The sequence below is a fragment of the Oncorhynchus keta genome, chromosome 11 (genome assembly GCF_023373465.1).
Source record: "Oncorhynchus keta strain PuntledgeMale-10-30-2019 chromosome 11, Oket_V2, whole genome shotgun sequence".
In the NCBI taxonomy this organism is placed as follows: domain Eukaryota; kingdom Metazoa; phylum Chordata; class Actinopteri; order Salmoniformes; family Salmonidae; genus Oncorhynchus; species Oncorhynchus keta.
The window spans coordinates 18,031,353-18,058,480 of NC_068431.1; the positions used below are offsets into that span (position 1 = coordinate 18,031,353).

Sequence of the window (27,128 nt, forward strand, 5' to 3'; positions counted from 1 at the left end):
ACAAGGCTGCAGTCAACACCATTATCCCAGAAACCCTAGACCCACTAATTTGCATACCGCCTAAACAGATCCACAGATGTGCAATAGAGATTGCATCTCCACACTACCCTTTCCCACCTGGACAAAAGGAACACCTATGTGAGAATGCTGTTCATTTACTACAGCTCAGCATTCAACACCATAGTACCATCAAAGCTCATCACCAAGCTAAGGATCCTGGGACTAAACACCTCCCTCTGCAACTGGATCCTGGACTTCCTGACAGGCCACCTCCAGGTGGTGAGGGTAGGTAGCAACACATCTGCCATGCTGATCCTCAACACTGGAGCTCCCCAGGGGTGTGTGCTCAGTCCCCTCCTGTACTACCTGTTCACCCATGACTGCATGACCAGGCACGACTCTAACACCATCATTAAGTTTGCTGACGACAACAGTGGTAAGGCCTGATCACCGACAATGACGAGACAGCCTATAGGGAGGAGGTCAGAGACCTGGCTGGGTGGCGCCAGAATAACAACCTATCCCTCATCATGAAACTAAAAAGATTTGCTGCAACATCAAGAGCACTCTGACCGGTTGCATCACTGCCTGGCACGGCAATTGCTCAGCCGCCGACCGCACGGCACTTCAGAGGGTAGTGCGCACGGCCCAGTACATCACTGGGGAAAAGCTGCACGCCATCCAGGACCTCTAAAAATTGTCAAAGAACCCAGTCACAGATTGTTCTCTCTACTACCGCATGGCAAGAGGTACCGGAGTGCCAAGTCTAGGACAAAAAGGCTTCTCAACAGTTTTTACCCCCAAGCCATAAGACTCCTGAACAGGTAACCAATGGTTACCCTGACTATTTGCATTGTGTACCCCCCAACCCCTCTTTTAAGCTGCTGCTACTTTCCGTTTATATTATATGCTTAGTCACTTTAACTATACATTCATGTACATACTACCTAAATTGGCTCGACCAACCAGTGCTCCCGCACATTGGCTAACCGGGTTATCTGCATTGTGTCCCACCACCCGCCAACCCCTCTTTTTACACTTCTGCTATTCTCTGTTCATCATATATACACGTTCACTTTAATGATACCTACATGTACTACTACCTCAATAAGTCTGACTAACAGGTGTCTGTATATAGCCTTGCTACACTTTTTTCAAATGTCTTTCTACTGTTGTTTTATTTACACACACACACACACACACACACCACCACACACACACACACACACACACACACACACACACACACACACACACACACACACACACACCTTTTTTGGGCACCATTGGTTAGAGCCTGTAAGTAAGCATTTCACTGTAAGGTTTACACCTGTTGTATTCGGCGCACGTGACAAATCAACTTTGATTTGATGCCTTGTGTCCATAACCAGAGGTAATTAAACTGTTCTGTGTTCTTTTTCTCTCTTCCTGTCTTGTTGTACATGGAACCTGTCTCACATGCATTCATAAAAAAAAAAAAAATCTTGAGATTTACACCACATAAACACAGCCATTTTCACTGGACTATCAAGCCCTTGTTGCTGCCAAGTCATGATTTCCCTGGGGGTTAGCCTTGCAATAACCAAGTGGTGAGACACATAGCCCTCTATATTTAACTGTTTCAGGTACACTCAAATAGGTGTCCGCGTCACATACGTTCAGTAACCACTCACAGAGGCACAAACAACTTACATTTCTATAACCTCGGACCCACCTCAGTGTTCACTATTCATGGAGGAAGACCACAGGACCAGATTAGGTCCACCCCAACAAAACCTTTTCTTCCTCTCTGTTAGAGTGGAACGCTTATGGAGAGATGTTTCGAGTGCTGTGACATGTCAGTACTACAACTTGCTGCACAGTTTGGAGGAAGAAGGCTACCTTGATCTGTCAAATTCTACCCACCTCTTCTGTGTGGGATATGTGTTCCTACCTCGTCTGCGGGCAGATCTGCAGCATTTCACAGATTTGGAATAATCACCCTTTAACTTGTTTGGGATAGGGGGCAGCATTTTCATTTTTGAATGAATAGCGCCCAGAGTGAACTGCCTCCTACTCAGTCCCAGATGCTAATATTAGCATATTATTATTGGATTGAAAACACTGAAGTTTCTAAAACTGTTTGAATGATGTCTGTGAGTATAATATAACTCCGCCTTATCTCAGTTCCCTGGTCACGATGGCAACACCCACCCGTAGCACGCGCTCCAGCAGGTGTATCTCACTGACCATCCCTAAAGCCAACACCTCATTTGGCCGCTTTTCCTTCCAGTTCTCTGCTGCCTGTGACTGGAACGAATTGCAAAAATCGCTGAAGTTGGAGACTTTTATCTCCCTCGCCAACTTTAAAGAGATGCTTTACATTGAAATACAGATAGTGATGTAGTAGACCCAGAGTTTATGACCTAAGGTCAGTTATGCATTTCCCCTCCTGATGATTATGATGACTGACCGTGATGTAATAAAAAAAACAAAGCTTAATCATGATCTCTCTATCCATCTGTCGCTCGTCTGCAGGTATGTTTTGATGTGAGAGAGGAAGCCAGTCCCGTCATCGCCACCTCATCTACTCTTAAGATAACCTTCGGGGCGACTGGGAGCCCAAGGCTGGTTAAGAGACACCGCTATAAACACTATGTAATTGTGATGAACTGAGAGAATATTAGGGTAGCACTGTAATTCATTAATCATATGCTCTCTTCCCTGTTCTTCTGTTTTACCTCTTTCCTTTTCTGTCTTCTACACCTCTCCCCACCTTTCTTCATCTTTTTTTTTTATAATGCACACCATATGTGCTTTGATGTAAAGATTGAACTTGTATTTATAAATTAATATTACAATTATAATATTTATAGTGTATGTATTATGTATTTATACACCTCAATAATGAACGTTCAATAAATCATTTCACATTCTCCACTGGTTGAAATTACGTATCTCATTGGAATACTACACATATCCTGTGTCCTCAGATTAATGCAGATGAAAGGAGTTAGATATTCATAGGAAGTGTAGTTTACTGTTTTCTTTCTTCTGTATATATGAATTACAATTCAGGCTTTACTTAAATCATGTTTCTAGTCTATTGCATAGTTACAATGTGTAATCACTGATGTCCCAGGAGCGGTAAACACTGTTGAAGTGTATAATTGTAATACATACATGCAGACACAGCATCATTCAAAGAATGGAGTTTGATACACCTGGTATTGAAAAAGAATGTCTCAGAGATTCATACCTGAACTACACCTTTATTTGCCAAGGAAGAGTACATGATCAGTGAATATATTCAATGTACAGGCTACGATGTGGGGATCTCATGTGTGGTAATAACTACAGTACATGTACAGTGGGGCAAAAAAATATTTAGTCAGCCACCAATTGTGCAAGTTCTCCCACTTAAAAAGATGAGAGGCCTGTAACTAGCTACACATCCATGTCACATCTGCTCCTGCCATGCCCTCTAGTGCTCTCTCCCTGTGTGTGTGTGTGTGTGTGTGTGTGTGTGTGTGTGTGTGTGTGTGTGTGTGTGTGTGTGTGTGTGTGTGTGTGTGTGTGTGTGTGTGTGTGTGTGTGTGTGTGTGTGTGTGTGTGTGTGTGTGTGTGTGTGTGTGTGTGTGTGTGTGTGTGTGTGTGTGTGTGTGTGTGTGTGTGTGTGTGTGTGTGTGTGTGTGTGTGTGTGTGTGTGTGTGTGTGTGTAGAAAGGTGTGCTGGAGTCAGAGCAGATCCCCACCAGCTACAACCTGTTCCATAACCAAGACCTCTACAAATACTCAGTCCTGCCACTTGCACAAAGCCAGATCGTAATCTCTGCTCAGTCAGTCTATGCTTCTAGCCATTTTTTCCTGTTGTGCCCGTTTTCCCTTGCCTGATGCTGTTTTCCTCTCTGCTACAGTTCTGCCCACTGACTCGGACCCTGTCTTCAGCCCTGCGACTCTGTCCTGGATCCCCACTCCACGGCTCCCTTGGATTCCCCTCCGGACTTGCTCACCCTGTCCCAACACCTTTCGCTCCAGCCTCAGCCTCCGCACCTGGTTACCTGCAACCCACCTGAGCTTCCCCTGGCCTGCATTCAATCTTCCCCATGTTTCAATAAATACCTTGGTTACTTCATCCCCTCTCCTCGTCTGAGTCTGCTCTTGGGTTCACCTGTTTTGCTCGGCATGACAGTATGATCTAGCCTAAGACATGAACCCAGCAGACTCGGATCCTCTCCACCAAACCCTTGCAAATGGCTGGAGGAGGGCCCGGGCTGTTCTGGGTCTGTTCTGTCTCAACATTACCCCTCTTATCAGAAGCTCCAGCCATATGTGTTCTTATCCCGCAAGCTCTCACCTGCAGAAAGAAATTTCGACATAGGTAACCGGGAACTTCTGGCTGTGAAGCTGGTTCTTGAGGAGTGGCGTCACTGGTTGGAGGGCTCGGTTTTCCCGTTCATTGTGTGGACGGACCACAAAAACATGTCCTACATCCAGACCGCCAAACGTCTGAACTCCCAGCAGGTCAGGTGGGCATTGTTCTTTGGAAGATTCAACTTCACACCCATTTATCGCCCCGGATCTAAGAATACCAAGCCTGACGCCTTCTCCCGTCAGTTCACCACTGACAACACAGGTTCCGAGCCAGAGACCATTATGCCATCCACCTGCATCGTTACCACGGTCTCCTGGGAGATTGAGTCCCGTATTCACCAGGCTCAGCAGAACCAGCCTGACCCAGGTAACGGTCCTAGAAAGGATCTGTTTGTTCCAGATTCAATTCGCTCTGGAGTTCTTCAGTGGGCCCATTCTACTCACCCCACCTGTCACCCTGGCATGAACCGGACTGTCACCTTCATGCGTCAGCGCTTTTGGTGGCCCACCATGGTGGGAGACGTCCGGTAGTTCGTCTCAGCCTGCTCGGGCTGTGCCTGGAACAAAACCTCCACCAAACCCACTTCCGGTCTGCTTTGCCATCTTCCCAGACCCAGTCGCCCCAGGTCACATATAGCTCTGGACTTCATCACTGGCCTTCCCCCATCTAACGGTAACGCAGTCATCCTCACCATTATCAACATTTTCCAAAGCGGCTCACTTCATTCCCCTCTCCAAGCCAGATCGTAATCTCTGCTCAGTCAGTCTACGCTTTTAGCCATTTGTTCCTGTTTGGATCCTGTTGTACCTTTTCCCCCTTACCTGATGCTGTTTTCCTCTCTGATACAGTTCTTCCCACTCTGACTCTGGTCCCTGCATCCAGTCCTACGTCTCGTCAGTCCTGCTACTCTGTCCTGGATCCCCCACTCTACTGCTCCCTTGGATTCCCCTCCGGACCTGCTCACCCTGTCCCAACACTTCTCGCTCCAGCCTCCGCACCTGGTTTCCTGCAACCCTGTCTTCCCCTGGTCTGCACTCAATCTTCCCTATGTTTCAATAAATACCTTGGTTACCTCATCCCTGTCTCCTCGTCTGAGTCTGCGCTTGGGTATATCTGTTCTGCTCTGCGTGACACCATAGGCATTGTTATTTTTATCCTCCATTACACAATAGAAAATAAATAGTTAGCTAGCTATGTTACTTCAGCTGCATTCCATGGCAAATATAAGCAAGGCAAGCTTACACAATTGTACATTCAATTTGCAGTAAATGCTTTAGATAGTGGATGTAAAGAATCTAGCTCTTTCACAAGATGACGTGCTGGTTCTCAGGACTCCCTGCAACATTAAAACAAGAATTACAATTTCATACTCATGTCATAACACTAGCTAGCTAGCTGGCTAATGTAAGCTAACTTGCTTTTCGTAAATTAACTTGATAACACCATGTGCTAGCTTGCTAGTTACCTCGCTATAGCACATGATGTTGCCCCCACCTCCCGCGTACAGGAGTAAACCATGCCCGACAGGGGCAAAGGACACAGTCTACCGGTGTCATCCAGCCAACAGCTAGCTAGATAGAAAGAGGAATGGGAGGCCCCGGTGCACAACTGAGCAAGAGGACAAGTACATTAGAGTGTCTAGTTTGAGAAACAGATGCCTCACAAGTCTTCAACTGACAGCTTCACTAAATAGGACAAGCAAAACACCAGCCTCAACATCAACAGTGAAGAGGCGACTCCGGGATGCTGGCCTTCTAGGCAGAGTTCCTGTCAGAGTGTCTGTGTTCTTTTGCCCATCTTAATCTCTTCTTTTTATTGTCCAGTCTGAGATATGGCTTTTTCTTCGCAACTCTGCCTAGAAGGCCAGCATCCCGGAGTCACCTCTTCACTGTTGACGTTGAGATGGGAGTTTTGTGGGTACTGTTTAATGAAGCTGCCAGTTAAGGACTTGTGAGGCGGCGTCTGTTTCTCAAACTAGACACTACTGTACTTGTCCTCTTGCTCAGTTGTGCACCGTGGCCTCCCACTCTTTCTATTCTGGTTAGAGACAGTTTGCACCGTTTCGTGAAGGGAGTAGTACAAAGCGTTGTACGAGATCTTCAGTTTCTTGGCAATTTCTCGCATGGAAGAGTTTCAATAGAATAGACTGACGAGTTTCAGAAGAAAGTTATTTGTTTCGGGCCATTTTGAGCCTGTAATCGAACCCACAAATTCTGATGCTCCAGATACTCAACTAGTCTAAAGAAGGCCAGTTTTATTGCTTCTTTAATCTGCATAAAAGTTTTCAGCTATGTTAACATAATTGCAAAAGGCTCAATGGAGGAAAGAAGTCAGAGAAATGCTGATGAATGTCTTGCTCGAGCTGTGTATGCAACTGGTTCAACTGATGCTCACCAGGCAATGTGTATTGGAAGATATTTCTAAATGTTCTTCACCCAGCATACACCCCTCCAACCAGACATGCTTTGAAGGTCAAGCAAATCATAGAAAAAGCAGACTGCATTGCAATCATCTCTGATGGGTGGTCGAATGTTCATGGGCAAGGAAAAATTAACTGTATCATCTCCACCCCTCAACCAGTATTCTACAAGAGCACAGACAAGGGACAACAGACACCCCGGTCTACATTGCAGATGAGCTGAAGGCATCAATGCCCTTGGACCACAGAAGGCATTTGCACTGGTGACAGACAATGCTGCAAACATGAAGGCTGCTTGGTCTAAAGTGGAGGAGTCCTACCCTCACATGACACCCATTGGCTGTGCTGCTCATGCATTGAATCTGCTCCTCAAGGACATCATGGCACTGAAAACAATGGATACACTCAACAAGAGAGCCAAGGAAATTGTTGGGTATGTGAAGGGTCATCAAGTTATAGTAGCAATCTACCTCAACAAGCAAAGTGAGAAGAATAAGAGCACCACATTGAAGCTGCACAGCAACACCCATTGGGGTGGTGTTGTCATCATGTTTGACAGTCTCCTGGTGGGGAAGGAGTATCTCCAAGAAATGGCCATATCACAGTCTGCCGATATGGACAGCACCATCAAGAGGATCCTCCTGGATGATGTATTTTGGGAGAGAGTGGTAAGCAGCCTGAAAACTATAGCAGTAGTCATTACACGGATTGAAGGAAACAATGCCATCCTGTCTGATGTTCAGACTCTGCTTGCAGAAGTAAAAGAAGAAATCCGTACTGCCCTGCCCACTTCTGCTGCTCTTCTTCCACACTTCTGTTGCTCCAAGCAGGGGGAAACTGGAGTTCTGAAATACATCAAAAAGCGTGAAGACTTCTGCCTGAAGCCCATACACGCTGCAGCGTACATGTTGGACCCCAAGTATTCTGGCAAGAGCACCCTGTTTGGTGTAGAGATCAACAAGGCCTATTGTGTCATCACTACCGTATCACGCCACCTTGGCCTGGATGAGGGCAAGGTTCTTGGCAGTCTGGTGAAGTACACTTCTAAGCAAGAGCTTTGGGATGGAGATGCAATATGGCAGTTGTGCCAACATATCTCATCAGCCACCTGGAGGAAGGGACTTTTTGGATCTGAGGCTCTTTCCCCTGTTGCCTCCATCATCCTCCAAATCCCACCAACATCAGCAGCCTCAGAGCGCAAGTGGTCCTTGTTTGGGAACACACACACACACCAAAGCACGCAACAGGCTGACCAATACAAGGGTTGAAAAATTGGTGACCACCTGGGAAAGCTTTTTGAGCTTGGCAACGAGCCATTCTCAACAAGGTTGGAACGTGACAGTGAAGATGAGGCCTCAGATTCTGATTTTCAAGAGGTGGACATTGAGGAGGTCCAGGGAGAAGACATGGAAGCCTGAGAGGAAGACAACCAAAGCTTTAGTTTCTAGACTATCATTATACAGATGCATGTTGAAAACATTTAAACTCAGTTAATTAAAGTTCAATTCGTAACTAAATTGTTTTTAAAAATTTCTATTGGAAGGATTTAATAATTTGCAATTATGTATTTTTATGATAAGGTAAAATGTTTGTTTGTCTCCATATGATATGGTAAATATATCCAATGCAAAAAAACATTATATTTAAATTGTATTAATATTATTTTGCATATATTTCCGTTAATTCACATATAGTCCCGTTAATTCCCACGGAAAGTTTCAACCTCTGAATATTCCCCAAAATGTGCAACCCTAGTGTGGACTAAGATAGATCCTTAGTGATGTGACACTGAGAAACTTGAAGCTCTCGACCCGCTCCACTACAGCCCCGTCGATGTGAATGGGGGTGTGCTCTGCCTTCCGTTTCCTGTAGCCCACGATCAGCTCCTTTGTCTTGTTGAGGTAGAGGTTGTTGTTCTGGCACCACGCTGCCAGGTCTCTGACCTCCCCCCTACAGGCTGTCTCATCATTGTCGGTGATCAGGCCTACTACCGTCATGTTGCTCTACAAACTTAAAATGATGGACACCAAGCAACTTATGGCAGTGCTAAATATTTGTGGCCTCAAACTGTGTGTACTGTACGCTAGTTGACAGGTTGAGTTCATCCGGAGGATTGAGTGGAGAGCGGTTGCGGATCAACGAGCTAAGGTCAATGTTCGCCATCTCTCCCTCTGCCATCATCAGAGCAGTTTATCTGCACACCAGCTGACCAAAACATCACCTGTTTTACATCATGTGGATCCCAATCTTCTCTTTTGTGTTTGTTTCCAACAGTTGGTCAAGATCTCGATTCAATACTTGTACATGTATGGTCATTGAGGCAACATAAAAATAAGTGAATCAACCTTGAAGATCAAACTTTCCTCTACCTTGACTGAGTGCCTCCACCACATTATAGCGATAATCTGAAGAGTTAATCTAAATCGGAGAATTGCTACTCTCGTCTTCTCAGTACATACTGTATCCGTCACTGTAATGGTGCCACAATGGAACAGTCCTTAGGAGCTCCTCTGTAAGATAGCCTGAACTGCTGGTCCTTCTGGTTCATAACGGTACCATATCTCCCCAGACCTCAGACTCTTTCCTCTTCTCTAACTAGAATACATGCACACACCGCACCCAACCCTACTGCAAGTTGGCCTCTGGAGCTCAGTGGTTGGACTCATTCTAATTGACTTGGTGGACACAGTGGCAACGTATTCAGGAACCATCAAAGGCCTCCCTCCCTGTGCTGCTCAAATCCCTCCTCCACTTAGAAGTGCAGTGAAATATCCAACTCTAAAGTTTGCAGTCATACACATTATGCAGTACATGTAGTGTGCTGATTGAATAAAATAGCAGTTTTGCACTGGGTGGAAGGTGAGTCAATAAGGAGGAGAATGCCAATTAGTCACATCACATTAACTGAAACAACCTTCCTGTTGGTGACTGTAAATGCTATTTAAACTAACAGTAAACACTAGAAAGACTGTTTTTGAGTACACAGACAATCAAACTACAACTAGACTGTCAACTACAAACAACTAGAATTGTTGATTGTCATAAAAAAATAACCCTAAAAAGTTCAAATCGGACAAACTATATGGAAATCTATCTGCAGAAGTTCCTAGAGGAACAGATTGCTTTAGCTCTGGAGTTCGACCCAGTCATCCACTCCCAACCCCAGAACTGGTGAGAAGAGAGATGAGACCAATCTGCTTCGTGACTTGCTGGCCGTGGGGGTGTATTCGGTCTTCGAGGGGTTGTGTGGGAGAGACTATTCAGACTGTGGAGGAGTGCCAAATGGCACCCTATTCCCATAGGCTCCGGTCAAAAGTAGTACACTACAGTTGAAGTCGGAAGTTTACATACACCATAGCCAAATACATTTAAACTCAGTTTCACAATTCCTGACATTTAATCCTAGTAAAAATTCCCTGTCTCAGGTCAGTTAGGATCACCACTTTATTTTAAGAATGTGAAATGTCAGAATAATAGGAGAGAGAATTATTTATTTCATCACATTCCCAGTGGGCCAGAAGTTTACATACACTCAATTAGTATTTGGTAGCATTGCCTATAAATTGTTGAACTTGGGTCAAACATTTCAGGTAGCCTTCCCACAAGGTACCCACAATAAGTTGGGTGAATTTTGGCCCATTCCTCCTGACAGAGCTGGTGCAACTGAGTCAGGTTTGTAGGCCTCCTTGCTCACACATGCTTTTTCAGTTCTGCCCACAAATTATCTATAGGATTGAGGTCTGGGCTTTGTGGTGGTCACTCCAATACCTTGACTTTGTTGTCCTTAAACCATTTTGCCACAACTTTGAAGTATGCTTGGGGTCAGTGTCCATTTGGAAGACCCATTTACAAACCAAGCTTTAACTTCCCTGACTGATGTCTTGAGACGTTGCTTCAATATATCCACATAATTTCCCTCCTCATGATGCCATCTATTTGTGACATCACCAGTCCCTCCTGCAGCAAAGCACACCAACAACATGATGCTGCCACCCCCGTGCTTCACGGTTGGGATGGTGTTCTTCGGCTTGCAAGCCTCCCCCTTTTTCCTCCAAACATAACGATGGTCGTTATTGCCAAACAGATCTATTTTTATTTCATCAGACCAGAGGACATTTCTCCAAAAAGTACAATCTTTGTCCCCATGTGCAGTTGCAAACTGTATGCTGGCTTTTTATGGAGGTTTTGGAGCAGTGGCTTCTTCCTTGCTGAGCGGACAAATTTTACTGTGGATATAGATACTTTTGTACCCGTTGCAACTGATATGATGTCCCAAATGTGCTCAATTGGATTCAGGTCTGGGGAATGGGCGGGCCAGTCCATAGCATCAATGCCTTCCTCTTGCAAGAACTGCTGACACACTCCAGCCACATGAGGTCTAGCATTGTCTTGCATTAGGAGGAACCCAGGGCCAACCGCACCAGCATATGGTCTCACAAGGTGTCTGAGGATCTCATCTCGGTACCTAATGGCAGTCAGGCTACCTCTGGCGAGCACATGGAGGGCTGTGCGGCCCCCCAAAGAAATGCCACCCCACACCATGACTGCTGCTGGGTTGTTGCCCTCCTACGGCCTCCTCCACGTCTCCTGATGTACTGGCCTGTCTCCTGGTAGCGCCTCCATGATCTGGACACTACGCTGACAGACACAGCAAACCTTCTTGCCACAGCTCGCATTGATGTTCCATCCTGGATGAGCTGCACTACCTGAGCCACTTGTGTGGGTTGTAGACTCATGCTACCACTAGAATGAAAGCACCAGCACAGCATTCAAAAGTGACCAAAACATCAGCCAGGAAGCATAGAAACTGAGAAGTGGTCTGTGGTTATCACCTGCAGAACCACTCCTTTATTGGGGGTGTCTTGCGAATTGCCTATAATTTCCACCTGTTGTCTATTCCATTTGCACAACAGCATGTGAAATGTATTGTCAGTGTTGCTTCCTAAGTAGACAGTTTGATTTCACAGAAGCATGATTGACTTGGAGTTACTTTGTGTGGTTTAAGTGTTACCTTTATCAAAAAAATAAAGGGAACACATATTTATATATTACTGCACTGTCAGAGATAGAAACACAAGCATTTCGCTTCACCCGCAATAACATCTGCTAAACACGTATATGTGACCAATAAAATTTGATTTGATGTGAGTAGAAAACAGCTTAAAACAAATGCAAATGCAGCTACTTTTCTTTTATTCTAGTTGCTGCAGAGGTCATGACCGCACGGAACATATAGAATGAACAACTGGGTTGTGTCCTTAAATATTGAACTAATCGAACGAACGAATGATTGGGTAGCGTCTCTAGCAACCAAAAGATGAAAGTATGAATATGCTTATAAAAATATCAACGAAAAAATGTTATTCCTACCGGTAAATGTGTGATTTAGTATTGTTTTCTTTAGTAACTGTGGTATAAGTGGGATAAACGCCTCTTGTCCCGCTGAGTAATCCATTATTTCCAAGGTAATGTGCAGAAGGTCTGTGGTTATCCGTTACATAATAGCACAAAGCCAGCCCCCCAAATCCTGGATTTGACTCATTCTACTACTCTGCTGGTAGTCTGACAACGCGCCATTGTGTGCCCTGATTGTGCCATTACTGTGTTGTTCCATGTTGATGTGAGACATTTGGCACCACTGGAAGAGATGGCGAGTAATTTAAGGAATCAGATATGCTACATGCTAGATACTGAGGTTACACAACACGCTGGATGAGTAAACAAGGGTGTACACATTGTGACAGCTCCAGTGCACCATTTTTTGCTCTAGATAAGAACATCAATGACTAAAATATCAAATTAAAATTGTAACGTGAATGGAGCAGGCTCAGGGTTTTTGAAGGGAAACATAAGGTGGAGTGTAGTAGTAGACTGTGTGTATGTAGGGAAATACGTCACGTGCAGTGATGTAGTGGAGAGTAAACACAAGCAAACACAGTTCACCCACCCTAATTTGTTTGCCCAACAGTTTACCCACCTTTTTCAGAAAAATGCATTTAAAGTAGAGGGAGCGTTACTTTTTTTTTTACCCCGACAAGCGATCATAGTTTACCCATCAATTGTTTTTACCACTACATCACTGATCCTGTGATTGTTCATTCAAAAAACAATATTGTAGTATTTTGTTAATTAATCCACTTACCCAAATAACTGTGCAAAGACACTGTCTGTCCATACACAGGCTTGAGTGCACTTCGAGCTCACAAAAGCAGCTTCATATGTCCTTGCGCATGCACACACAATCTTCACTCTTCTGCTCTGAATGACAAACGGTCTATTCTTCTAGCCTCATACAGGTGGCAGAAAATGACCTGTCAATCATTCCTGCTTTGGCCACAGGGGAAACATCAGCAGTGCATGATGGGACTTAATCTCCTTATCATCATTAATATAACAAGTGACAGAAGACATGTGTAGCGTGTTCTCTGTGAACAGAATAGTTCCGCCTGGGTATCTATAGGGCAGTGCATTCACTAAGAACCAAACGCGCCAAAACAGAGAGAGACTAACCTGAATTTGAACAATAAGAAACACTTGTTTCCCATTGCAACATGTTTTACTACATTGTGCACTAATAAACACACCTCAGGGCAGTGTTTCACATGGGAATAGCATAGCACCGTCAGTGTCTATGTATTACCCAAGTCTTCCATCTAGTGGCCGTGAGAGTCAAAGACACCAAAGAGGTTCAATTATGATCAGTCCCACACATACTCTGTCAGGCTTCTAGGCTTTTCGAAACACATTAATTTGTCATGCCAGCCCACATTTTCAGTAGGCAGTTACTGATCAATAACAAAGTTACAGGGTGGTGTGCCAGAGGCTGGTCTGGCTGGTCTACCGGGTAATGCCGCCGCCTGCAGCACATATAAACCACCCCAGCTACTATACATCTCCCTCTCTGTTTCCCTATCCATGTCATACTATCCCCAGCTGAATAAAATGGAGGAAAAAATGCCTAAGAAATATATTCTAACAGTTAATGTCTGGCTACTTAACATGGCCTTGCTCTCCAGAATTAGAAGCTATCCACAACAGATTGTGAAGAGCAGTAGAAATTCAACTGCTTCCACTCAAATTGAAGGAACTTTAGAGGTGTTTAGAGGAATTTTTACTCTACCATATTAACATCAAATGTGTTATTCTGTATATCGCAGGTGGATGAGACTGGATGTAACAATTCAACTGACAAAACTTTTAAACAATCAGACAAAATACTAGACATGAAGTGTCAATAAAGATGGAGTTATTTGGGGTGAACAAAGAACCACCTGAAAAGATGTGTGTAGGCTACTTTGTAAAATGTTAGCCTTACAATATGACTTCGAAGAATACTTTTATACAGATGTATTCATTCATCATTCATATTCTTCTTCTAAGTCAGCATGGTTACTGATACAGTACTGACAAGAAAAGAGCTAAATTAAATAATGTCCTGTTTTTGCAGAAAGGGTGAAATAGGATACGGAGTGTGTTGCATTATGGATTTAATTTCCTAATGTTTATATATTATCGACATTACATTCCCGTAAGAGGCCTGGACATGCATTACAACAACCTAATCCCTTATTCAAACTGGGGTTTCGACACTGCTGCTTTTCCCAAAGATACTAGATCTAAATCTATTTTTAGCAACTAGAGGTCACCGATAATTGCTAAGGAGTCGATAAGGCAGCCTGAAGTGTCTATATCCCAAATAAAACATGTAAGGAATAGGCTACCATTTGGGACACAACCAGCGTGCAGGCTAGGGACATGAGGCATGCGGTTTGGGATCTACTGAATGGAAATAATGATCAGCTCAGTACGTCTATATTCTATGTTGAGTCTAACATTCACTGGTCACATATCCCAGCAGACACTACACAGACGCTTTTAACCATTACTTTGACACGCAGAGCACTTTTCACAAGAAAATATTTACAATGTCCGTCTAGAACAATTGGCAATCAGGTAACCTATTTGTTATGCTTAAGCATTTCATAAGCACAACAAATGCAATTTATGCATGTCTGTAAGACTTGGGGGATTTTTTCAGAGGAGGTTTGTCACTATGACTGTCTGCAGGCATTCATTCAAGCTGAGCATAAACAATCAGTCTAATGTAAGAGTGTTTCATTCTAGCCTGGCTAGAAAAATACCCTGCAGTCGTTCTGTTGTACAACCAACATATTGGTAGCTTTAAAATAAAATTGCAATAAGAAAGACTTGTCAATAATCAACCGACTGGTTGTGCAATCTGGTTTCCGCTCAGGTTATGGTTGTGTCACTGCAACCTTAAAAAGGTCCTCAATGATGTCCCCATTGCCCTCGATTCTAAGCAATATTGTGCTGCTACTTTAATTGACTTGGCCAAAGCTTTTGATACGGTAGACCATTCCATTCTTGTGGGCCGGCTAAGTAGTATTGGTGTCTGAGGGGTCTTTGGCCTGGTTTACACAATACATTGGTGAACATATCGGAATCGGCCAATATTAGCTAAAAATGCCAACATCGGTATCGGCCCGATGTCTAGTTTAACGCCAATGTTAAAAACTGATGTCAAAGCTACCATGCATACCTCTATATCGTAGGTACAAATCGTAATGACGCCACGTAAAATGTTGTACTACAAGTGCAACACAGCCTTCCTAACCTAGCCCACCTAACCCACAATGTCTGCTGTGTGGATCAAGCAGTCAACAAGTCGAGCCGTCATTTGAAAGAGTAAGAAAATTTCAGCGAGCCACGCCAAGGCGAAATCCAAGATAATAAAATTCATTGCCCTTGACAATCAACCATTCTCTTGGGGGCTTTTGGTCTGGACCTGGCGCTCGGTACCCTGATCCACCTTTACGCAGACGACACCATTCTGTATACTTCTGGCCCTTCCTTGGACACTGTGCTATCTAACCTCCAAACGAGCTTCAATGCCATACAATACTCCTTCCGTGGCCTCCAACTGCTCTTAAACGCTAGTAAAACCAAATGCATGCTTTTCAACCGTTCTCTGCCTGCACCTGCAGGCACGACTAGCATCAACACACTGGATGGTTCCGACCTAGAATATGTGGACATCTATAAGTACCTAGGTGTCTGGCTAGACTGTAAACTCTCCTTCCAGACTCATATCAAACATCTCCAATCTAAAATCAAATCTAGAGTCGGCTTTTTATTTCACAAAAAAGCCTCCTTCACTCACGTCGCCAAATTTACCCTAGTAAAACTGACTATCCTACCGATCCTCGACTTCGGCGATGTCATCTACAAAATAGCTTCCAATACTCTACTCAGCAAACTGGATGCAGTTTATCACAGTGCCATCCGTTTTGTTACTAAAGCACCTTATACCACCCACCACTGCGACCTGTATACTCTAGTCGGCTGGCCCTCGCTAGATACTCGTCGCCAGACCCACTGACTGCAGGTCATCTACAAGTCCATGCTAGGTAAAGCTCCGCCTTATCTCAGTTCACTGGTCACGATGGCAACACCCACCCATAGCACGCGCTCCAACAGGTGTATCTCACTGATCATCACTAAAGCCAACACCTCATTTGGCCGCCTTTCCTTCCAGTTCTCTGCTGCCTGTGACTGGAACGAATTGCAAAAATCGCTGAAGTTGGAGACTTTTAATCTCCCTCACCAACTTTAAAGATCTGCTATCTGAGCAGCTAAGAGATCGCTGCAGCTGTACAGAGTCCATCGGTAAATATCCCACCCAATTTACCTACCTCATCCCCATACTGTTTTTATTTATTTACTTTTCTGCTCTTTTGCACACCAGTATCTCTACCTGCACATGACCATCTAATCATTTATCACTCCAGTGTTAATCTGCTAAATTGTAATTATTCGCCTACCTCCTCATGCCTTTTGCACACAATGTATATAGACTTTTTTTTCTCTTTTTTAAAATTTTCTACTGTGTTATTGACTTGTTTATTGTTGACTCCATGTGTAACTGTGTTGTTGTCTGTTCACACTGCTATGCTTTATCTTGGTCAGGTCGCAGTTGTAAATGAGAACTTGTTCTCAACTAGCTTACCTGGTTAAATAAAAGGTGAAATAAAAAAATAAATCACTAGTTAACTACACATGGTTGATGATTATACTAGATATTATCTAGCGTGTCCTGCTTTGCATATAATCCGAATAAGCATACAAGCATCTAAGTATCAGCAGCTCTTTGGTGTGTGTCAAGCATTGCGCTATTAATGACTTCAAGCCTATCAACTCCCGAGATGAGGCTGGTGTAAGCGAAGTGAAATGGCTAGCTAGTTAGCGTGCGCTAATAGCTTTTCAAACGTCACTCGCTCTAAGCCTTCTAGTAGTTGTTCCCCTTGCTCTGCATGGGTAACGCTGCTTCTATGGTGGCTGTTGTCGTTGTGTTGCTGGTTCGAGCCCAGGGAGGAGCGAGGAGAGGGATGGAAGCTATACTGTTATGCCCGCAATACTAAAGTGCCTATAAGAACATCCAATAGTCAAAGGTTGATGAAATACAAATGGTATAGAGGGAAATAGTCCTTTAATTCCTATAATAACTACAACCTAAAACTTCTTACCTGGGAATATTGAAGACCCATGTTAAAAGGAACCATCAGCTTTCATATGTTCTCATGTTCCGAGCAAGGAACTGAAACGTTAGCTTTCTTACATAGCATATATTGCACTTTTACTTTCTTCTCCAAACATTTTTTGCATTATTTAAACCAAATTGAACATGTTTCATTATTTACTTGAGGCTAAATTGATTTTATTGATGTAGTATATTAAGTTAAAATAAGTGTTCATTCAGTATTGTTGTAATTGTCATTATTACAAATAAATAAATAAAATTCTGCCGATTAATCGGTATCAGCTTTTTTTTGGTCCTCCAATAAATCGGTATCGGTGTTGAAAAATCATAATCGTTCGACCTCTAGTACGTACCCGAACCAGAAGCTATGGATTACAGGCAACATTCAAACTGAGCTAAAAGGGTGGAGCTGCCAATTTCAAGGAGCGGGACTCTAACCCGGACGCTTATAAGAAATTCTAAGATGCCCTCCGACGAACCATCAAACAGGCAAAGCGTCAATACAGGACGATGATCGAGTTGTACTACACCGGCTCTGACGCTCATTGGATGTGGCGGGCCGTGCAAACTACTACGGACAACAAAGGGAAGCACAGCCGCGAGCTGCCCAGTGACACGAGCCTACCAGACGAGCTAAATGACTTCTATGCTCGCTTTGAGACAAGCAACACTGAAGCATGCATGAGAGCATCAGCTGTTCCGGATGACTGTGTGTTCACGCTCTCCGTAGCCGATGTGCGTAAGACCTTTAAACAGGTCCTCATTTACAATGCCGCAGGGCCAGACGGATTACCAGGGCGTGTACTCCGAGCATGCGCTGACCAACTGGCAAGTGTCTTCAATGACATTTTCAATCTGTCCCTGAATGATTCTGTAATACCAACATGTCTCAAGCACACGACCATAGTCCCTGTGCCCAAGAACACCAAAGTAACCTGCCTAAATGACTAACGACACGTAGCACTCACGTCTGTAGCCATGAAGGGCTTTGAAAGGCTGGTCATGGCTCACATCAACATCATTATCCCAGAAACCCTAGACCCACTCCAATTTGCATACTGCCCCAATAGATCCACAGACGATGCAATCTCTATTGCATTCCACATTGCCATTTCCCACCTCGACAAAAGGAACACCTATGTGAGAATGCTATTCATTGACTACAGCTCAGCGTTAAACTCCATAGTGCACAAAAAGCTCATCACTAAGCTAAGGACACTGGGACTAAACACCTCCCTCTGCAACCGGTTCCATCATGCGTGATCAGTTCCGTCATGTACTCCCAGTTCACCCATGACTGCATTGCCAAGCATGACTCCAACACCATCATTAAGTTTCCCGTCGACACAACGGTGGTAGGCCTGATCACTGACAATGATGAGACAGCCTATAGGGAGGAGGTCAGAGACCTGGCAGTGTGGTGCCAGGATAACTACCTATCCCTCAATGTGATCAAGACAAAGGAGATGGTTGTGGACGACAGGAAAAGGAGGACCGAGCACGCCCCCATTCTCATCGATGGGGCTGTAGTGGAGCAGGTTGAGAGCTTGAAGTTCCTTGGCGTCCACATCTCCAATAAACTATAATGGTCCAAACACACCAAGACAGTCGTGGCGAGGGAACCACAACGCCTATCCCCCCCTCAGGAGTCTGAAAAGACTTGGCATAGGTTCTTAGATCCTGGAAATGTTCTACAGCGTCACCATCGAGAGCATCCTGATTGGTTGCAGCATCACCTGGTATAGCAACTGCCCGGCCTCCAACTGCAAGGCACTACTGATGGTAGTGCGTACTGCCCAGTACCTCACTGGGGCCAAGCTTCCTGCCAGCCAGGACATCTATACCAGGCTGTGTCAGAGGAAGGCCCTAAAAATTGCAAAAGACTCCAGCCACCCTAGTACTAGACTGTTCTCTCTGCTGCTGCACGGCAAGCAGTACCAGAGTGCCAAGTCTAGGTCCAAAGGCTTCTTAACAGCTTCTACCCCCAAGCAATACGACTCCTGAACAGCTAATCAAATGGATACCCAGACTATTTTCATTGCCTGCTACTCTCTGTTTATTATCCATGGATAGTCACTTTACCTCTACCTACATGTACATATTACATGAATTACTTCAACTAACCTGTGTCCCCGCACATTGACTCTGTACCGGTAACCCCCTGTATATAGCCTCGCTACTGTTATTTGTTTTTATTATTTTACACATCAATATATTTGAGTAAATACTTTAACACTTATTTTTTTTACTGCAATGTCGGTTAAGGGCTTGTAAGTAAGCATTTCACTGTAAGGTTGTATTCACTGTATTTCACTGTACACCGGTTGTATTCGGCGCATGTGACAAATAAAATTTAATTTGATCCTACTCGTTCCCTAGTAGACCCGCCAATTCTGCACTATGAGCCAAACAAACCTCGAGGCAGAATCACAGGTGGCTCGAGAAAGAGCCTTGTTGGCCTTGGATTTAGCCAGTCGGCGTGTCTGAGAGGATCAGTTGAAGCAAGGTGAGGTGCAGAATTGCTAATGAGGGATTCCTCACAAACCAGGACAAAAAAAATAACATGATTTTAGGCATTTTCACAAAATGTAATTCATAGAATGGTTATTTGGAGAAAAGATTGTTGACATACGTATCGAAAATCATAACTGAGAAATGATTCATCAAAGTTGGCACATTTGTCATTTTGGCCTTATCCAGGCCTCCTTTAAGAGTCCATCAGTAGGTGCTCCAAAGCAAAAATGTATGTAACATGAAGCTTGACTGCTGTTCTGTAATATGAGTAATATTTTAATTTCAATTTAAAAAACAATAGTACATACTACTCATGTTACAGAACAAGCAGTAAAGCTTCATATGACATACATTTTTGCTTTGGAGCACCTACTGATGGAAGCCTGGATAAGCCCAAAAGGTCATAAATATGCCAACTTTGATTAGTTATTTCTCAATTATGCTTTTAGATATAGATCTCAAATATATGTCATTAAAACTTCCTCCAGAGGACCATTCTATAGATTACATTTGGTGGAATTCCCCCCACAAAAATCGTGGTATTTTTTTGTACTGGTTTCGTGAAGAATCACTCTAATCTTGAACACATAATAATGAATTGTTATTTGGGAATGGGATGCAAGATGATTTATAGATCAGTGATTCTGTGCAGTCTGACAGCAAAAAACACACACAATGCCTGAGCATGGCTGCCCATATACCCCTGGACGAGGAAACCCCAGTAGTGTCAGAAGTGTGGCCATGTGTCAGCAGCACACAAATTAGAGTGCAGCAGTGCTCTTTCCGTGTCATGCATGGCCTCACTCAAAGATTAACATGGCAGAGTGTCAAGAGACAGAGATACCTCACCACCACCAGCCACAAGGAGAGGTTTAAAGTGTATAGACAATATTATAAATTGGGTGGTTCAAGCACTGAATGCTGATTGGCTGACAGCCATGGTATATCAGAATGTATTCCACTGGTATGACAAAACATTTGTTTTTACTGCTCTAATTCTGTTGGTAACCAGTTTTTTTATTAGCAAACAGGCACCTTGGGAGGATCTATTGTACATAAGAGCAACATCAACTCACGAACATTACGACCAGGAATCAGACTTTCCCGAAGCAGATCCTCTGTTTGGTCCACCACCCAGGACAATGGATCGGATCCCAGCCGGCGACCCAAAACAACAGCGCCGCAGAAGGGGCAGACGGAGCGGTCTGCTGGTCAGGCTCCATAGACGGGCACATCGCGCAACGCTCCCGAGTATACTACTCGCCAATGTCCAGTCTCTTGACAACAAGGTAGACGAAATCCGAGCAAGGGTAGCATTCCAGAGAGACATCAGAGATTGTAATGTTCTTTGTTTCACGGAAACATGGCTCTCTCAGGATACGTTATCAGAGTCGGTACAACCACCTGGTTTCTTCACGCATCTTGTGGTAAGAAGAAGGGCGGGGGTGTATGCCTTATGATTAACGAGACGTGGTGTGATCAAAACAACATACAGGAACTCAAGTCCTTTTGTTCACCTGACCTAGAATTCCTTACAATCAAATGCTGACCGCATTATCTACCAAGAGAATTCTCTTAGATTATAATCACAGTCGTGTATATCCCCCCCCAAGCAGACACATCGACGGCCATGAAGGAACTTCAATGGACTCTATGTAAACTAGAAACCACATATCCTGAGGCTGCATTTCTTGCTCCCACGCAAGATCTCACCCCGTGGGGTCAAAATGATCACAAAAATCCCAGAACCACATGGCGGGACCTAGTGAATGACCTGCAGAGAGCTGGGACCAAAGTAACAAAGCCTACCATCAGTAACACACTACGCCGCCAGGGACTCAAATCCTGCAGTGCCAGACGTGTCCCCCTGCTTAAGCCAGTACATGTCCAGGCCCGTCTGAAGTTTGCTAGAGAGCATTTGGATGATCCAGAAGAAGATTGGGAGAATGTCATATGGTCAGATGAAACAAAAATAAATAAATAAAAACTCAACTTGTCATGTTTGGAGTACAAAGAATGCTGAGTTGCATCCAAAGAACACCATACCTACTGTGAAGCATGGGGGTGGAAACATCATCAACTCTCATTTTGTCTGTCATAGTTGAAGTGTACATATGATGAAAATTACAGGCCTCTCATCTTTTGAAGTGGGAGAACATGCACAATTGGTGGCTGACAATATTTTTTTGCCCCACTGTATATACTGTACTCTATACCATCTACTGCATCTGGCCTATGCCGTTCGGCCATCGCTCATCCATGTATTTTTATGTACATATTCTTATTCATTCCTTTACACTTGTGTGTGTAAAAGGTAGTTGTTGTGAAATTGTTAGATTACTTGTTAGATATTACTGCATGGTCGGAACTAGAAGCACAAGCATTTCGCTATACTCGCATTAACATCTACTAACCATGTGCATGTGACAAATAAAATTTGATTTGGTTTATGGCCAACATACCATGGCTAAGGGCTGTATCAAGGCATTGCGTCTTGCGTAAGAACTGCCCGTAGTCGTGGTATATTGGCCATACACCACACTCCCTTAGGCCTTATTGCTTAATTAAACCATTCAAATGTAGAGCAGGAAAGGTATGCCATCTGAATGTTGATATAGAGATTATGGAGGTGCCCTCTATTGCTTATGCAATAGCCTACGTACATGTGAATTATTAGCATATGGTGAAAGAGTTGTCCTCCACTTTAAATGAGGACGTCCAATCTGTCAGATGCAATTCAATACCTCAATTGGACACTGCTTTGGTATGAAAATTATATGAAAAAACATTATTTCCCCCTCAGTGGAAGTACAAGCATCAGAATCCCATTGAAAAAGCCTTTGCTTAGAAGTGAAGTGCCTTTTGCTTAAACATTAAATTGATTCTTATATCCAATTCATACAGTCTTCATACCAGCGTATTGTAAACTTTGCATGTCGCGATGCATCTGAATATCAGCCAGCATTCTGAAGAATATTAAATAGTCTCATTTTATAATCTTTTGGCATTTTTAGTCCGGGTGGGGCGGGGAGCTTTATTCCACATGAAAGCAGACTGTACGTAAGCGTCAGAGTCCTCCTCTGTAGCCTTGATAGAGCACACTATCATCCATCTTTTCTTTTCCTTTAACTAAACCCTTTCCAACCAAAGGGGGGTGGGGGGGTCTGCCACCATCTACCATTCCCACTCGGTACAGTTACAATCAGTAATTTCCTGCTTTCCCAGGCCCCATTGACATCCCATGACATGTTGGTGGATCTGAAACATGTAGGATGCTTTTGATTGGCAGGAGGCCTTGAATTGACATGAGGACAAAATGGCAGTGATTTGACTTTGATACAGATGTGGCAGCTGTATTAGTGTTTTAATGACTTGATTGAGCCAACATCCATCGCGACTGATTACCTCTTATTAAAAGGCATCAACTCACTCTTGCGCAGCTCAATAAAAAAGGTAAATACTTTAAAGTGATAGTTCAGAGATTTTACATAATAAGGCATGTTTCCTTATAGGCTTGGACAGTAAACCATATATATCTTACATCGGGGTATTTTGAAATAGCCACCCGGGATGGTTTTTCAATACAGTCAAAACTATTTCTTTGAAGTTTTTATATAAATATTTATAGTTGTAGCTACTTAAGTAAATACCTGCCGTCAACTTGTGCAATACGTTAGGAGATGAAGCAGATCGCGTTCTTCATTTCACCTGTCACATTATTTTATATTATGAAGCTTATCATAGTTCCCCAGAACAGTTGAGACAGTCAAGTGTTTGTTTGTAAATAGCACAACAGGAGAAAGGGGAGCAGTTGAGTCCAGCTGTGTATTGATGGGTTGCGTTTTATATTGAAAGTCGTGTTTTTTTGCTTCAATAGAGTGATCTGGGATGTGCCACTATAGTTTTTCTTCACAGAAAATACATTAGTGCAACACATTCGGCTGAAAATAGCTTCATTTTCATCGGATGACAACAGAAGTGCAACACTATTTGGCTGGCAGCCACACAAGTAAATGAGCTTACAATGAAAAAGCACAATCTTCTTTGCAAAAATTATACATGGCTATCATATTTTGAATGTTCAGCCAGCTACAGTTACCCATAGTTGGCTAGCTAATTTATAGTTTGGTAATTTATTCCAATAAATTGTAGAATTCCCGAAAACCTATTTATGAAGCTAGTTACATTTTATAGGCTCCTCACTACGAGACCAAGACAATTTGAGCATCATTACCATTTTCCAACACTACAATAAATGTCATCTATATATATATTTTTTTTTAGCCAGCTTGCGTCATAATCTTGTCTCACATGCCGAAAATGCAGCCGTGCTGATTCAATTTTACACCGGAGTTTGACACGGGACTACAGCTTGCATTGAATGTGGGTCATATCAATCCCACAAGTGATCAAAGTTCTTCACTCACTTCCTCAACCAAAATTTCAGGCCGATGGGTCAACATTTGTGAATTGGACCACCAATTAAGATGCCGATCAAACTGCATCCGATTTTGACAGATTCCCCAGAGGTAAAGTGGCTATTGTGAGGACTGCAGCCATGGATCCCGCCCAACCCGATTTACTTACCTTGAAGGCAGTCTGGACGAGGAGACAGCAAGCCACTGCTTTCAAGGTAAGGAAACAAATATCTAAATATGTAAAACCGCTGAACTATTCCTTTAGTTTAAGGGAATAACAGGGTTCATAAGTCTTAATAAAAAGACAACACTGTGTTGTTTCCTCTCAGCACTTATCCTTGATGAGTACACAATGAATATCACCAAAACATGACCAGCATTTTAGCTCAGTGCTTTAGAAGGGCAAAATGTGGGTAATCAGGGTAATCAGCCGGAGAACATTAAACATCGGAGACGATAATGAAATCTACCTGACCGTGAGGTGTATTCCTGCACTAGGCCTACTCTGCTGTCAGACCAAGGACAAACAGCAAAGGATAAAGACATATCATCAGTGCTGGGCTGAACCAAGCACCTCACCTCTGCCACCCTCTTAACTCTCCCCATCTTGAAGCCAAGGTCAGGGGAACTAATGATAAGTTAATGATAAGCTAAACAAACCTGGTGGTCACTTTGAGTACATTCAGCAAATGTTTACAGGTCTCTAAAATGTGTTGAATAATTGTCCAATACGGAGTCACCTGCTATGTTGATCTTATATAGTGTGCATTACATTGAATATGAAGACATAGTTTGAATGTTTGATTGACAGACATTAAGTGCTTCTCTGTTCTGATTGGTTTGGTTATTTTTACTGTATGTGACTGAAATGACAACACACACAAAAAAAATCTTAATAGGGGAGAGGTAAAGTTGACATGTAATTACTGTACACTGCATTATCAGGATAGCGTCCTACATGTACAGTTTATTTGCAGGCCAACGCTGAAATAGAGCTGTTGTAGAGGGGGACATATATATCTGCACTGTTGGAGAGTGAATTATCCAGGAGCAGGCAGGGCATAATCAGAGTCAATACTGAGAGCAGGGGAAAGGGATCCAGCAACTACAACCCCCACTCTCCGCTGCCTCTCTCCTGGCCAAGCCGCTTTAAAGGTGCCCTTCAAGAGCTGCAGCCTCCAGAACAGCGGTGCCTCTGCTTCTCTCTCATAGGCTGCCTGTGTGTGGTGTAAAGGAAGAACACTGTCGAACACCCAATACACAAGCCTAATGAGGGTAGGCTACTTCCCTGGTCTCTGCCTACTTGAGACTTTTGCCAGCAAAATCATCCAGGCTAACTTTTATGATACATCATTGCCTATAATTGTTTCAAACATAGTACTGTGAAGCATTGGTGTCTGATCATGTCATTGGGTTATGAAAATCAATAATGTGTGTGTGTGTGTGTGTGTGTGTGTGTGTGTGTGTTGTGTTGTGCTGATGTCTAAAATGTGATTGGGTTACATTGCTTGTGATTACCTGCTTGGGTTTGATTATATTATGTATTCTAGCCTATTTCATTGCAATGTGTTGAGATACAAGTTATGTAGACTTCCAATTAGTAATGAAATTGTAGGGCTGCCAGCCTGGGTATTTGAGAAATGTGATGCTGATGAGAGTTTAAGCAAAAAAACAGTACAAAGCACAGAGGACAACTTCACCGAGTTGGCCAGACAATACGTTGTGTTAAAGTGCTTGGAATTTAAGTTTTAAATGCACAATAACTTTCAACAAAATGTTGTAAAAACGGTTTGAATGCAGTGTCAAGTTCACCGGATCAGTCTACTGAATCCATGTTTATTCTGTTTATAAAAAATAATAATTTTACAAAAGATCTCATCCATTGATGCCACTGGTTTTATTTACAGTATACATATTTAAATAAATATGCAACTTACGTTTTACTCCAACCCAACAAACCTCACGCAATTTTTATTGCAATTTTTTACGTATGAGTATAGTGACGACAGTCTCCTGCCTACCTGTGTCCTCTCGAATTCGACGGAATTGGTGACGGCGGGTTGCTTCGTTGTTGTAGCTGCTGCAAGTACCCCAGACTGATGCTCCTCGTCAAACATTCGTCCTCAGCCTCTTCGAGCTTCAGCTCCGGGATCAAATGTCCGTTGTTTGCCATTTGATAAGTTTAATGCGAAGGGCTAATGTACATGCGATGTTGCACTTCGTAACGTTATTAAAATGGGGCAGCTACAAACACCGTTAGAGGTTGCACCCGTGTGAAATATTCTGTTTTTGCTGTCCTCTCTGCATCGAGAGGTTGACCGATTCTCCGACAGAGTGATGTGACGGAGAAGAGCACACGTCGCGGGGGTGGAGTGGGGTAAGCGACGCAAATTAGTACCTCACAGGCACCTGCCACGTTGCCCTCAAGAAATAAAGTTTGAGCCATGAGTATGCCTAGAAAACATAACGATACCCTTATGTTCTTCAATATAACTATTTTTACATTTGCACGCAAAACGTTCAAAATTACGTGTCTTTATTTTTTTGCCAATGCCTTCCCACTAGTGGAGCACAGCATCAATTCAACGTCTTTCCACGTTGGTTCTAAACTTTCGTTGAAATTACGTGGAAACAACGTTGATTCAACCAGTGTTTGGCCAGTGGGTTCTCGAGGGTAACATGGGGCAAAACGGCCCCATTAATAAAAATGTGTAATTTCTGAAACAAAAAAAGCTACATTTGTATAAGGTATGTTTCGTGATGGTCATTAGGCAAGCACACCAAAGGGATATGTGTTTGGGATAATCAGCAGCCTGCAGACCTAGAGGCCAGGGAGGGAGTATACATGACAACTCACCAGACATGT

At 43.4% G+C, this 27,128-nt stretch overlaps 1 protein-coding gene across 2 annotated transcripts in view; it reads right to left on the bottom strand.

The window, feature by feature from the left end:
• Nucleotides 1-26,688, bottom strand: part of gramd1ba (GRAM domain containing 1Ba) — a 178,139-nt gene extending 151,451 nt beyond the window's left edge. Inside the window, exon 1 of one of the 2 annotated variants that reach the window (XM_052529648.1) lies at nucleotides 26,284-26,688. In XM_052529648.1, coding sequence (XP_052385608.1) covers nucleotides 26,284-26,435 — 152 coding nt within the window. In that variant the 5' untranslated portion in view covers nucleotides 26,436-26,688. The remainder of the gene's footprint in view (nucleotides 1-26,283) is intronic. The other variant, XM_052529649.1, reaches the window with a different exon arrangement.
• Nucleotides 26,689-27,128: the final 440 nt, after the last annotated feature.